The 13,704-nt window shown below is 39.9% G+C and overlaps 1 protein-coding gene across 4 annotated transcripts in view; it reads left to right on the forward strand.

Moving 5' to 3' along the window:
• Window positions 1–13,704, forward strand: part of GRM1 (glutamate metabotropic receptor 1) — a 424,047-nt gene that overhangs the window by 341,818 nt on the left and 68,525 nt on the right. For all 4 annotated transcript variants that reach the window (XM_017503249.2, XM_017503247.2, XM_017503248.2 and 1 more), the window contains exon 6: window positions 5,365–5,533. In XM_017503249.2, coding sequence (XP_017358738.1) covers window positions 5,365–5,533 — 169 coding nt within the window. The remainder of the gene's footprint in view (window positions 1–5,364; window positions 5,534–13,704) is intronic.

Below are 13,704 nucleotides of genomic sequence, written 5' to 3' on the forward strand. Positions count from 1 at the left end.
TAGAGATGGGGTTTTACCATGTTGGCCAAGCTGGTCTCAAACTCCTGACCTCAAGTGATCCACCCACCTTGGCCTTCCAAAGTGCTGGGATTACAGGCATGAGCCACTGTGCCTGGCCCTTGTAACCTTCTTAATGTCATTTCAGAAGCACTGTAAGGGACTCTTTGGCCCTAAATAATTCTCCATGTATCTCTTTATGTCAGCTTGAAGTTCTGCACTTAGGGAGTACCTTGTGAGAGCTAACTGAATTCTCCCTATTAAAATCCAGCAGCTCTGGAAGGATAAATGATATGTCATTGTCAGCAATTAAAATGATCAGTTTATCAGATTTCTTGAAAGCTGCTAGTTAGGTGGGAGCAAATTTTGATTAGAATGCAAGTGGGGTAGATGGAATGATTCACAAACTGGGCATGTGAAAAGCTTCTAGGAAATGGTACCAGGAGCAACAATTGAGTCTGAGATTCAGAGCATTGACTACTTGCCTCTGTAAACCCTCTTTCATCCTGCGTGCCACTGGACACTAGGCTCAATAAGGGGTCAGAATGAGAATGTGAACCTTCCTTCATGATTCTCAAAGATAACATACAATGTGCCTGGCACAGGGCCAGATGCATTTCTGACACTTCGTAAATTCAAGTTTATTCTTCTTTCTCTTGACAAGTTATCTAAAATGTAGGTGCATATTTTTAGCTTGTTTCTTCTCCATCTTTAATTAAATATTCAAATCTTAGGCTTTCTCCAGGGCCTTTTCTTGGGGATCATATCCTTCTGCTTGCAATTGGGTGGCATAATCTGTTTCCAATTTCTGTTTTGAAAACCTCCCTGTACTTCCTCCTCCTGTCATACCATCGTTCATGCTTTTGGTCCCTTTTGTAATTATTTTGGTTAATCATCACGCAATGTAAACTGACTGCATTAGGAGGATGTTGCAAGGGTGTGATTTATAGCATAAAAATATTCCAAAATAAAGACTAACATGCCTGGAAGGGACCTTGGGGTCAAAAGAGAAGGGCAGTGTTCAGTAACACACACAGTACAAGGAAGGCTTTTAAAAAATTAACTCAGTATTTTTCCCATGATATTTTTCAATAGTTTTTTTCCTGGCTTTGGGGAATTTTTTTTAAATGTGTTTTATACCAAAATATTGTGATTTTTTTTGTTTCTAAATGCTAATGAAGTGTGAACTGATTTCTCTTATGAAAGAGCAAGAGAGGAAACTAAAATAAAAATCTTGGGAAACTGATTTAAAGGAAAAAGACATTCTAGAGCTAGCATTGCAGCAAAGCCTTCTTTGTGAGTATGTGAGATGCTATAATAATGTAACCTGGAACAAAAACACAAAAATTCCTGGAAATGAAAAAGGAAATTACTCACATCAAACATTCACAACAGCACAAGAGGTCCTGTAGCTCTAATGAATTTAAAATGGAAAGATATTGGAGGTGTAGATAGTGTCACTGATCACAGGATGAGTGTGAGCCTTCAGCCCACAGTTAATTCCCACTTGGATATCACTCAGAAAGATACTCTGAAGAACTTTCTGCTATGTCTCGGCAACTGGGGATAATAACTCTCTATTAGCCAAAAGTCAGCACAGCAAAGAGATGAATAATGTGCTCTGGGTGTACCATTCTCCCTCCTCATTCTAGGTGTGTTTGTTTACCTGGCAAAGGAGAACTTTCTTTATTTTGCCAGAGTGCCCTTTTCTTTTAGGGGACAACTATTTGTAGAAATTGCAAGAATGTGGATGTGGAGAAGCCATTAACTACCCTGCGGGTGACAGAATGCATTTGCACATTGAGAACAGGCAGAAAAGCCAATCAACTGATATTCCTTGTCTAGATAAAATAAAATAAAATAACCAGGCCACATACAGCCAACAAGTTTCAGATGCCAACTCAGTTTGATTGCCTGTAGCCTCCTGGAGTGCTAGACTGACAATCAGTTTGGAGAGAAAGAATTGCAGGATGGATTAGGCAGGGGCATGGGAGAGGGAAGAGGGATGAAGAGAGCTGATGAAAAAGAGTATGTGTTGATTAATCGCCATTTCTTTTAGTCAAGCACAAAGAGCATGAGGCCATGACTCATCTTCTAGTTCAAGAGGATGAGGACTCTGCATAGGTACGGCAGAAAAGAATCCCACTTTGCAGAACTCATAAGAGCCAGCCAAGAATGCAGCTTTGGGAAAATGCAGCATTAATTATAGAGTGAATAGCAACATGGAAAGCAGATGTAAGAATGCCAGCATTTCCCATGACTGAGACATAAATGCTTATGCCAGTGCAAAGCTGTTCTCTAGTACTCGTATAGTAATGAAAATAACCAGAGTATTTTAGAGCACTAATAGTAATAGACATATGAATAAAATCATGCTATTGCCTTACAGATTGCCTGTGTTCATTTGGGATGCTATAACAAAATATCATAAACTGTGTGGTTCATAAATAACAGAAATGTATTGCACACAGTCCTGGAGGCTGGAAAGTCCAAGACCAAGACACCAACAGATTTGGTGTCTAGTGAGGTCCTGTTTCTGGTTCATAGATGTTGCCTTCTAATTGTGCCCTTGTGTGGTGGAAGGGGCAAGAAAGCTTTTTAATGCTGCTTTTACTAATTTCATTCATGAGGACTTTGTCCTCATGGCCTAATCACTTCCTGAAGGCCCTTCCTCCTAATACCATCACCTTGGGGGTTAGATTTTCAACATATGAGTGGAAGGGGGTGAACATCAGTATTTCGACCATAGGACATATACATTTGTCCAAATTACAAAGCAGTTTTTTACATGCCTATCTTAATAAATCCCTACAAGAACCACATGAGGCTTAAAGAGTTTAGTGGCATTCCTAAGTAGTATAATCTACCATTAAAATGTTAGAAAAGAGAACAGCTTGCACATTCTGATGTTAGATCTTGTGTTCTTTAGATTGCACTGGAGAATGTCCTATACCATGTACATATATGGTGTGTGGTCTGTAACATGTTGTTTTGATATAATGTAGGTATATAGTGAAATGATTATTATAGTGAAGTGTTCTAAATGTAGGTTTTGCCATTGTGTAGTGTTCTAGCAATTCAAATTACAGTTTCAAAAATATTTATTCTAATCAGGGAAGAGATCAGTTTAAATGCCAATGCACAAAACATTAAACCCTCAACATCCTTACTAATTGAAGGTGCTTTTCTCAGATTTCTTGCTCTATTAGCACCTTAAAAAGGTTCCAGACTTGATACAAAACTCACCCTTTTTAATACAGTGTAATGAAAATGACAACTGGATGTGAAAAACAAATTTGGATTAAAGTAATCAAATAAAAAATGTTCTTATTGATGGCTACTTATTCCAAGAATAGCTTAGTAAATAATAATTTGAAGGACATGATCAACTCAGCAAACAGGATTTTTTTCGGATGATAAGGAGAGAGAAAAGTACAAGAGTAATTTATTTTTAGTGAATATGCATGATACACAGAGATTGAAGATTGGAATATACACATTTTGGATGATCAGAGGAAGCATAAAAAATAAACTAAAATAGGCCAGGTGTGCTGGCTCAGCACTTTGGGAGGCTGAGGTGGGCAGATCACGAGGTCAGGAAACTGAGACCATCCTGGCCAACATGGTGAAACCCCATCTCTACTAAAAATAGAAAATTAGCTGGCTGTGGTAGCATGGGACTGTGGTTCTTTTTTTTTTTAATTGTTAAAAGTGAATACAATTTTATTTTCTCCTTTTTAAAAAATACATATATTTTATTGCATTTTAGGTTCTGGGGTACATGTAAAGAACATGAAGAATTTTTGCATAGTTACATACATGGCTATGTGGTTTGCTGCCTCCATCCCCATCACCTATATTTGGCATTTCTCCCCATGTTATCCCTTCCCAACTCCCTACCCCCAACTGTCCCTCTCCTAGTTCCCCCTCAACAAACTTCAGTGTGTGATGTTCCCCTCCCTGTGTCCACGTGTTCTCCTTGTTCAACACCCGCCTGTGAGTGAGGTCATGTGGTGTTTGATTTTCTGTTCTTGTGTCAGTTTGCTGAGAATGATGGTTTCTAGGTTCATCCATGTCCCTACAAAGGATACAAACTCATCGTTTTTTATGGCTGCATAGTATTCCATGGTGTATATGTGCCATATTTTCCCTGTCCAGTCTATCACTGATATGCATTTGGGTTGGTTCCAAGTCTTTGCTATTGTGAACAGTGCTGCAATGAACATATGTGTGCATGTGTCATTATAACAGAATGATTTATAATCCTTTGGATATATACTCAGTAATTGGATTGCTGGGTCAAATGGAATTTCTATTTCTAGGTCCTTGAGGAATCACCACACTGTCTCCCACAATGGTTGAACTAATTTACACTCCCACCAACAGTGTAAAAGTGTTCCTATTTCTCCACATCCTCTCCAGCATCTGTTGTCTCCAGATGTTTTAATGATCGCCATTCTAACTGGCATGAGATGGTATCTCAATGTAGTTTTGATTTGCATTTCTCTAATGACCAGTGATGATGAGCATTTTTTCATATGTTTGTTGGCCTCATATATGTCTTCTTTTGAAAAGTGTCTGTTCATATCCTTTGCCCACTTTTGAATGGATTTGTTTGCTTTTTTTCTTATAAATCTGTTTTAGTTCTTTGTAGATTTTGGATATAAGTCTTTTGTCAGATGGGTAGATTGCAAAAATTTTTTCCCAATCTGTCAACTGTTCATTGCCGGTTCACTCTAATGATTGTTTATTTTGCTGTGCAGAAGAAGCAAGCAGTGGGGAAAGGATTCCCTGTTTAATAAACGATGTTGGGAAAACTGGCTAGCCATGTGCAGAAAGCAGAAACTGGACCCCTTCCTGACACTTTACACTAAAATTAACTCCAGATGGATTAAATACTTAAATATAAGACTAACATCAAAAAACCCTAGAAGAAAACCCGGGCAAAACCATTCAGGAAGTAGGCATAGGCAAGGACTTCATGACTAAAACACCAAAAACATTGGCAACAAAAGCCAAAATAGACAAATGGGATCTAATTAAGTGCCTGTAGTTCTAGCTTCTCCAGAGGCTGAGGCAGGAGAATTGCTTGAACCCGGGAGGCAGAGGTTCCAGTGAGCTGAGATCAGCTCCACTGCACTCAAGCCTGGCAACAGAGCAAGACAGAGAGAGAGAGAGAGAGAGAGAGAGAGAGAGAGAGAGAGAGAGAGAGAGAAGGAAGGAAGGAAATAAAGTAAAATATTGGCAGTAACTGAATGTAAGATGATTCTAGCTTTTCTCTTCATTCTATTATTATCTACTTACCAACTTTCTGTTTTCTGCACTAGGTATATAATCTATAAGACCTGCATGTTGTGTTCTTTGTAGGTATGATATCATGAATCTGCAGTACACTGAAGCTAATCGCTATGACTATGTGCATGTTGGAACCTGGCATGAAGGAGTACTGAACATTGACGATTACAAAATCCAGATGAACAAGAGTGGAATGGTGCGGTCTGTGTGCAGTGAGCCTTGCTTAAAGGGCCAGATTAAGGTAAGCCAAAAATGCGTTCATGCGTGGTATCTGTGAGAAGGTCATCTGCCTGGACATTAGTAAAGAACAACACAGACAATTTTAAAATCAAGACTGTCCAGAAAGGGTGTGCCAGGCTTACGATTTTTAGCTCTTGTGTTTAGCTAAAACTGAAAAGACAAAGATTAGGAAATAAAGTAGGCAAACTCTTAGAACATTTGCATAGTCTTTACTTGAATCACAGTGATGGGCTGGAATCTTTAATACAATCTAGGCAGGAAAGGGATGAGTAATCAAATTTTAAAACTCGAAAACAGAAGTAAATGTGAAAACCAAAGCCAGTAATAGTGCTTAGTTATAGTTCTAGCTATTGTTAAAGAAAGAAGCTGAACAATGCTAAATAAGCAAATAACTAAAATACCAGAAGTTGAAATAAGGTAACGCAGACTGCTTATCATTTCCTTTTCTCTACCAAGTCCTTTGATTCTTTTGAAACTGGCATGTTTTTCTATACAAGACAGAGTCCCCACTTTCTATTTTCTGGAGCTATTTGGAGAGTGGGGTAGGGCAAGTGAGTAACTATGACATCACTATATATAGAAAATGACAATAAACAAGCATCAGATCCTTGGATGTGCTAGAGAGCCTTCTTGATGAGGAAGGCATGGAGGCAACACTCTCCGTATCCCAGGCTATTTAAAACCAAACTGGGTGATGCACTAGGGAATGGAGCATACAGGAGGGATTGTGAATGGCAGGGTATGGATTAGATGACCTAATAGGTCTTTCCCATCCCTAATTTTCTGTGATTCATCTTGAGGCACAGATAGGCTGTCACATAAATGTCTCACAGCACAGCTGGAGGTGGGGTAGATCAGGCGTGAGGCTCTGGTTCCTGTCATGCTGACGTGCCACCATGCCATTCTTTGCTTGGGAGCTGCAAAACCACCCATGCAGGGAAGGTGCTCTGAAAAGCTCACTGAATGGTGTCCAGGGCAGGAATCTAGTCATATAATTCTAAGTTTTAGACAAGCTGGACAAGCCTTATCTCAACCCACCAGAGGAAATGCAGGATCTGCAACCTGTAACATCTTTTGGCAGCTGAGAAGAGCTATCCTGGTGGACTCAAATTCTCAGACACTCCAGCTGCCTGGACAAAGAAACAAACTTCTGAGATGAATCATCCTGGTTTCAAGTATCTTGTGCCTTCTCTGCAGAAGCTATATTAAAAATATTTAGTAGTTGTTATGACAACCAGTCAATCAGCATAGACTCCATTCTCATGCTATTACAGGGTGCTGGAGGCCTCCTGCCATGGCTGTGGTGAATCTTTGAGTTGGTGGATCATGGGAAGATTTGGTCGATGTGTCCTACATGAGTCAGTGACTGGGGTTGTGTGGGGCATTCAGGAGACACAGAGACACTGCTGGCTTCCAATCAATGCAGAAGTATTTCAGTAGTCTACTAATATATAAAAGTAGTATGTATGGGCTCATTCCTGTCTAGGTGGAATATTTCTGCATGAGGTTGCTGATGATATAAGGTATGATCTCGGAAATCCAGAGGCCCACATTTCTCCTTGCCTGTTGTCATGAGATGCCAGACCAAGGCATTCTGGTTGCATCATCTTTTCTGGATCGTGGGAAACAACAGGGTATCTGTGGACCGAAGTCATAAGGTGCGGGAGGAGAGAAGCCCTGAACTCATATACTTCTGCCACCCAAATGACGTCACATGTTGGCTCAGGCTGCCTCTCCAGTGTGGTTGTAGCATTGAGTCTATTGTGCAGACAATCACTGGGAAAAGGTTTTTGAAACTATAAAGTTCAGTTTTACAGGGTATATGGAAGACATGAAACCTGGCAGGAAAAAACAAATTGTTGCAAGAATTCGCTGTCCTCAAGCTCTCTTTCACAATGTTGTTACCCTGACTGCCAGGGGACTGTGAATGGGCACTCACATACCATGTGCATTCCCCTTTACACCGTCCAGGAGAGCAGCCTTTGTTCTCCCCAGTTCGGGGCCAGGCTGTCCGCCTATGTCCCTGCACCTAGACACTTAACTATTTCTGGCGTGATGTTTGTGCTATCCCATGCAGTGTTATCGAAGGAGACCCCAGAAGTTGTTGCTGAGCCATTACAGAGCGTTCATTATAAATGCAAAGCTCTTGAGGGTCAATTTTAGAAATATGGTATACCCTGCAGAAGGAAAATATATGTGTTCTCAATAGCAACCTGGAATGGAGGTGAGGGGAGATGTTTGTTTTGTTTCTCATAAGCGCCTTGGGAGATATGGAAACAAATACAATTTGAGTCCCATTGACCAAATAATTGCACATTCTAACATCACTAATTTGCCACCCACCAGGCCCAGGATGCATACAGCCAGATCAGTAGCCATTGTGAAGAAATAAGAGAAACAGGCACCTTACAAGGTGACTGTAGGAGATGCTCTGGTATTAACTGGGAGATATAACCATTAGGAAAGGTTACTTATTTTAAATATCAAATATCATTTAAACTGCTAAAATAATTTGATGTCTTTTCTGATAGCCCATAGAACTGTCTTATGATCATTCCTTTGAAGTAGTCAAAAACCCAGTGTTCTTTTGTTATTGATTTTTAGAATATTTTTAGAAATACAAATATAGCCTATAAATATAAAATCTTGTGGAAGAAGAGAATAATTTTGGTCAAACCACAAACACCGATGAATAAAATAATACTTTTTATTGTTGTGTGTTACCTTAGGGTACAGTCAGAAAAAATAAAGAGACCATGTCAGATGATTTAAAAGGGGAAATTTAAGAGGAGAAAATGGTTCCAAAAGTAAAATGGAGTACTGAGGCAACTCAAAGATGACGAACAGCAGCATCTATTCCCACTCCAGAGGCAGAGGGACCCTGGGAAAACTCACGGCTACTACCTCTGAGCTATCCCTGAAGTGGAGAGTGAGGGCAACCTGGCTTTTCTCTTCTCCTTCTCTTCTGCCTCCCATTAGTTCCTCCTATTTCACCAAATCCATCCAGAAGACAGCTGGCAAGAGATCCTGGAAAATGTAGTTCACAAGTATCTTAGCTCAGGTTCCCTTGAACCCTACCAACTACGCAAGGCTTAATTGGTAATGCATTCATGGAAGCTTCAATCCTAGAGAAACAAGAATGAGGGGGAAAGGAAAGTGAGATATGGAAGGATGGGGGAAAGCAACACAAAACAATGTGACACATTATTGAGCAGGAGATTGCTTCACTGAGGATAACTAGTCATGTGGCCTCAAGAGGTCACTGCACAGGCTATTCAGACTATTGGAGGAAGGACGGGAGAGGAACGAATGTGTTCCCTTCATCCTAGTTTCTGCTTCGTGTGGCCAAAGTTTATGCTCACAGGAAGTTACATCACCTGATCCCTTCAGGCAGCTCCTGAGGAAGCCAGCGCCCATGCCTGGTAATAGCGCTTCTTCAGATTCTGGAAGCAGTGTAAGGAGTGACAGCCTACGTGGGTCTCCTGTGGTCTGGTCTGGGCTACTGCTATGATGAGTCCAACAGGGACAGTTCTGGAGCCCAGAGCCCACTTTAAGGGAGGTAGAGACAGCTGGAGATGACAGAAGATGAAGGAGCAGTGGTCGAGGCTACAGTGGCAGTCATAACAGCAACATCTAGAATTCTTCAAGTGCTGAGAGCCAAGGGCCCAAGACACAAGTGCAGCCAAAGAGAGTCTGGGGCAGCACATAAAATCTGAGCAATGTTATGCAAGCAAACATCAGGAGCCTGGTGTGTGTGCTGGTCTCACATACAGAACCCACTGCTGTTTTCCTTGCTGTAGTAAAGGACAGGAAAGGGGTAGGAAGGGGAGGAAAGGTAAAGGAAAAGAAAGTGCTGGAAAAGAAAAGGGAGAATAACGGAGATCAGGGACTAACATTGGTTAATATGTTCTTAGGCAAGTACAACTGATACTTTACAGACATCCCTTCAATTACTCTTTGAAACGACCCTTTTAAAGCAGGTATTATCATCCCCCCATTTTATAGATGAGGGTTCTGAGACCCAGAGGGATTGAGTCACTTGCCCCTAAGCTCTCTCAGCTAGAAAGTGCCAACGCTGGGCTTGGAGCCAACTCAAAGCTGTTACCATCCCACGGACACATGTTTTTCAACTATCTTTCATTATGTGAACTGGCACATTTCCTACAAATGCATATTTCAGTTTCTAAGCCTTATTTTTTCAATAGCTCACAATAAAATCATAAGTAATGGTCCACTTTTTAAAATGCTGAGGGAACAGAATCTATAATTCAGGAAACAATATTTGTGAAGGAGGCTGGAAGACTTTAATAGGGGCCGAGACATTGGCACAGCAGTGAGGGAAAGGATACTGAAGATTGATTTCACTGGCCTCCTGTTCTTTCTTCCCCTCTCTCCTCTCCCTGCTCTCTTCTGCTTTATTTTTCCCTTAAGTTTGTGTTTAAATCCTTTTCTCCAAGATGTTGGTTTGGGTTGAGAGGTTGGGGTAAGAGAGTGGAGATAACCATTACTTCCTCCTATCATCGCCCAGCCAATTTATGACAGGATTCTGAAGATGTTGGGTGAATGTGGCATACATCATAAATGTTTCTCCTCATTTACACATGCCCTATTGTTGTACAGTAAAGTGCCACCTTATTTATATAGAACAAAGTCCACTTATACATATCTGATACACTGTTTATTTTTATTTTTTATTATACTTTAAGTTCTGGGGTACCTGTGCAGAACATGCAGGTTTGTTACATAGGCATACATGTGCCATGGTGGTTAACTGTTTCATTTATGAGACAAGACATTTCATCTGATTTGTTGGAATTATCTACTGGAGAAATAAAATTTTAGTTTTAAAAAGCATTAGAAATGTGCCTTTTAAGAGAAAAAGGCTGTTTAAACCTCTAGAGTGCTCCTGGCTCAATTTCAGCTTCTTATATGGCTGTGACTTTTCCATGGATGAGCAAAAAGGCCAAAGGATGGATTCATTGAGTATCAAAGCAAAGGGAACATGATCATTCTCATTATGACCTAAGATACCCTTAAAAATGGATGGAATGAAGAGAGTCCACTAAGAAATCATTGATATTTGACTGAAATTGGAGCATTAAGTATGCCTAGGTTTGTGTCATGAGCATTATTAAATAATGCTGCTACAGGACGTCGTATCTGGCTTTTCCTTTTAGTAGATATAGCTCCTTGAGAGAAATTACCAGTGGAGATAGCTTATAATTTCTAATAATATCCTTCTTTAAAACAACACAGTTGATCATATTAATTTTCACACTGACACATTTCAACATAGGCCATTGACTAAAAAGCAGCCAAGTTGTGTTCGGTCGTGTCTCTTCAGGCCTCTACAGAGACTGGAGTTAGGGTCTCAGGTTCCAGAGCATTTGTCGTCATCAGCAACCTAATATCCTTCCTTCGCTGCCTTACTGTAACGTCATTTCTCCCTTTCTCTGTACATTTCCCTTCTATTCAAAGTTCTCTCTAATAGTTGTTTATTCAGCCTTAGCTTCCACATTACTGGGCAAAAGATGTCTATCTGGACGCTTGGATACCCATTCTTGACCACAACTGTCAGGCAATTACTACAATGCTACCTTTCCTGATAATAAAAAAAGGAATGTGTTAAGGTGAAAGTTTATACTCTAGAATGTAATATAAAATCTATGTGTATGTGTTTATGTATGTGTATGTATGTATACATATGTGTGGGTATACTATTAATATATTTCTACTATATGTAACCAGTTCTTCCTGTTGCTTTATGCAGAAATAACTACATAAAATCAATGTGTTCTCAGCTATTTAAATAGATGATGTTCTCAGGGAGAAAAACAACTTTAATAATGTGATAGACAAAACTTGTATTCTATGGAAATCAGCTAGATGAACTTTGAAAAGCTTTATCATTCCACTTACTTTGCAGTGATGGAAACATTCCAACATGTTTGTCAAAATATAAAATAACAAAACTATGCTATAACACCATTTCTTGATAAGATCTACCACTCAAATAGATATTGCCCCTCTGATCTCACTGGCAGTAATTGGAAGGTTGAGGGAATGGGAGCCAAAAGAGGCAGGGGAAAAAGAGGTTGGGAAGAGGATAGACGATGTGTCTGCTTCCACCTTTCCTACTCTCACATTGAATCCAAGTAGCTCATCTGCTGATTTCCTTCTAGGTCACATTGTAAATCATGCTGGCTTGATGATTTTATACTCAATTTTTCCATCTGTAATTACTCCAAGTTCAGAGTTCAAGTGTGTCATATTGTGGCTGTATTTTCCTTTACCTCTAGCTATTTATTTTTGTTTTTAAAGTCTAGGCCATATAATCTAGAAATAGTTTCTTTTTCCTCCAGTGCATGTGCTTCAAAATTGCTTGTATGCATTTGCTTCCCTCCACGGCAGTATGGGGAGGAATTTTGTCTTGAATGTGATAGCAAGAGAATTGTTTAGACAGAAATCTACCTCAAGCAAATTATCCTATTCTGCAAACAATCATCACTTTCTGAATACTACCTGCTTGGCAGTGACATATCATAACCCTGTCCCCATGACCCAGTCCAGCCAGCCCCAGCTGGCTATAGCTTAATGAGATTATTCTTTTTCCTTTAACTATTTCATGCCTACTAACATGGATTATCTTTGAACACTTTTCACAACTTTACTCAGTATTTTTATTCTTGTTCAACTGTGTCTTATAATTTTGACTGAGTTAATAAAAACCTCTCTTTTGTTCTCATTTTGAAACATAAAGAAAACATTAAAGAATAGCAAAATAATTACTCATGTATCCACCAATCCCATTCAAGAAATATAAATCTTTTACTATGTCATACCTCTTTTTCTTTGTCTCTCTTTCTCCCTCTTCTTCTCTCTATTTTTTGGGAACCATTTAAAAAGTACAAATATCATCCAATTTTATACCTTAATACTTCAACTTACATCTTCTGAGAACAAGGATAATTCTCATATAATCATCAAACCAGGTAAGAAAGTTATCAATAACATCTTCAGCCACAACTGTCGCTTCCACCCCAGCTTTCCCTCTTTCTGAATCAAAACAAACTAACCATCTAAATTATGTAGTTAAGGTAACCATTCTGGCATCCAGTAAAACAGTGATTCAGTTCCTCCACTGTGTAATATCTTCCCAATTCCACTGCAAAATGGCAGGTTCTGAGTACAAATTGCCCACAGGCATATAAAAAATCCTTTACCTGAGAAGCCTACAATTATGTAATGATGAGATCTGTCTGTGCTACTAAAATTTTGAAAAAGAATTGAAGCCAAAACATTGTCCTTAATGTCTTATTGTGAATGTAACGAAAAATGAAATTACTATAGTATCTTTGGATGAGGAGGAAACTTTTCAAACACAGGTCAGAGTGAAAAATTCCATGGAAGTATCATTAATTTATCCGCACCCTGAATAATGGCCAACACCGTCACCGCTCACACTCTGACCTCTATCTGTGCTGTTCTCTTGGTCACTGAACTTTTCTATTATTACCTCAGATCCAGTCTCTTTATCACTTCAGGAACAGATCCCCACGGAGACTGCTGTGAACCATGGGCTATTGGGCAGAACAGGGGACGCAGCAAGGCTGACGTCTTTGGTGGCAGTAACAAAAGTGGGTAGCATTTAATTTTTTAAGTAGACATTTATTGAAGTATAATGTACACACAGAAAAGTAGTGGGTGACGGCACAAGTATGAATATGCAGGGTACTCATCCTACCTCGCCTTGCTCTGCTGTTCCCTCTGCCTAAAACACTCTTTCACCAGATACCTTCAGGTTTACACCCTTCCCCTCCCTCAAGATTTTACTCAAATGGCAACATCTTAGTGAGACTTTACTTGACCACCAGATGCAAAATGGCAACCCTCTATTTCAGGTGCCTTCCTATCAGGACTAGGACCAGAGTGAGGCAGGCACCTATGGCACAGGCTTCGAGGAGGTGGTCACTCTCAAGGTCCTGCAAGCTTAGGTGAGGACTCACACGTCCCTGAGGGAGAAAGCCTCTTTCAACTTGCTCCCTAGACATCCCCCTTGCCTCATCTTGGTTTCTGTCCTGTGACCTATTGCTCTTTCTTGTTTTAGTTTTTTCCAAAGCCCTTTTTCCTAGCATGACAGCTCCTCAAAGGTGGCGATATTATCTGTTTTTT

This window comes from Cebus imitator, unplaced genomic scaffold (assembly GCF_001604975.1).
Source record: "Cebus imitator isolate Cc_AM_T3 unplaced genomic scaffold, Cebus_imitator-1.0 Scaffold307, whole genome shotgun sequence".
In the NCBI taxonomy this organism is placed as follows: Eukaryota; Metazoa; Chordata; class Mammalia; order Primates; family Cebidae; genus Cebus; species Cebus imitator.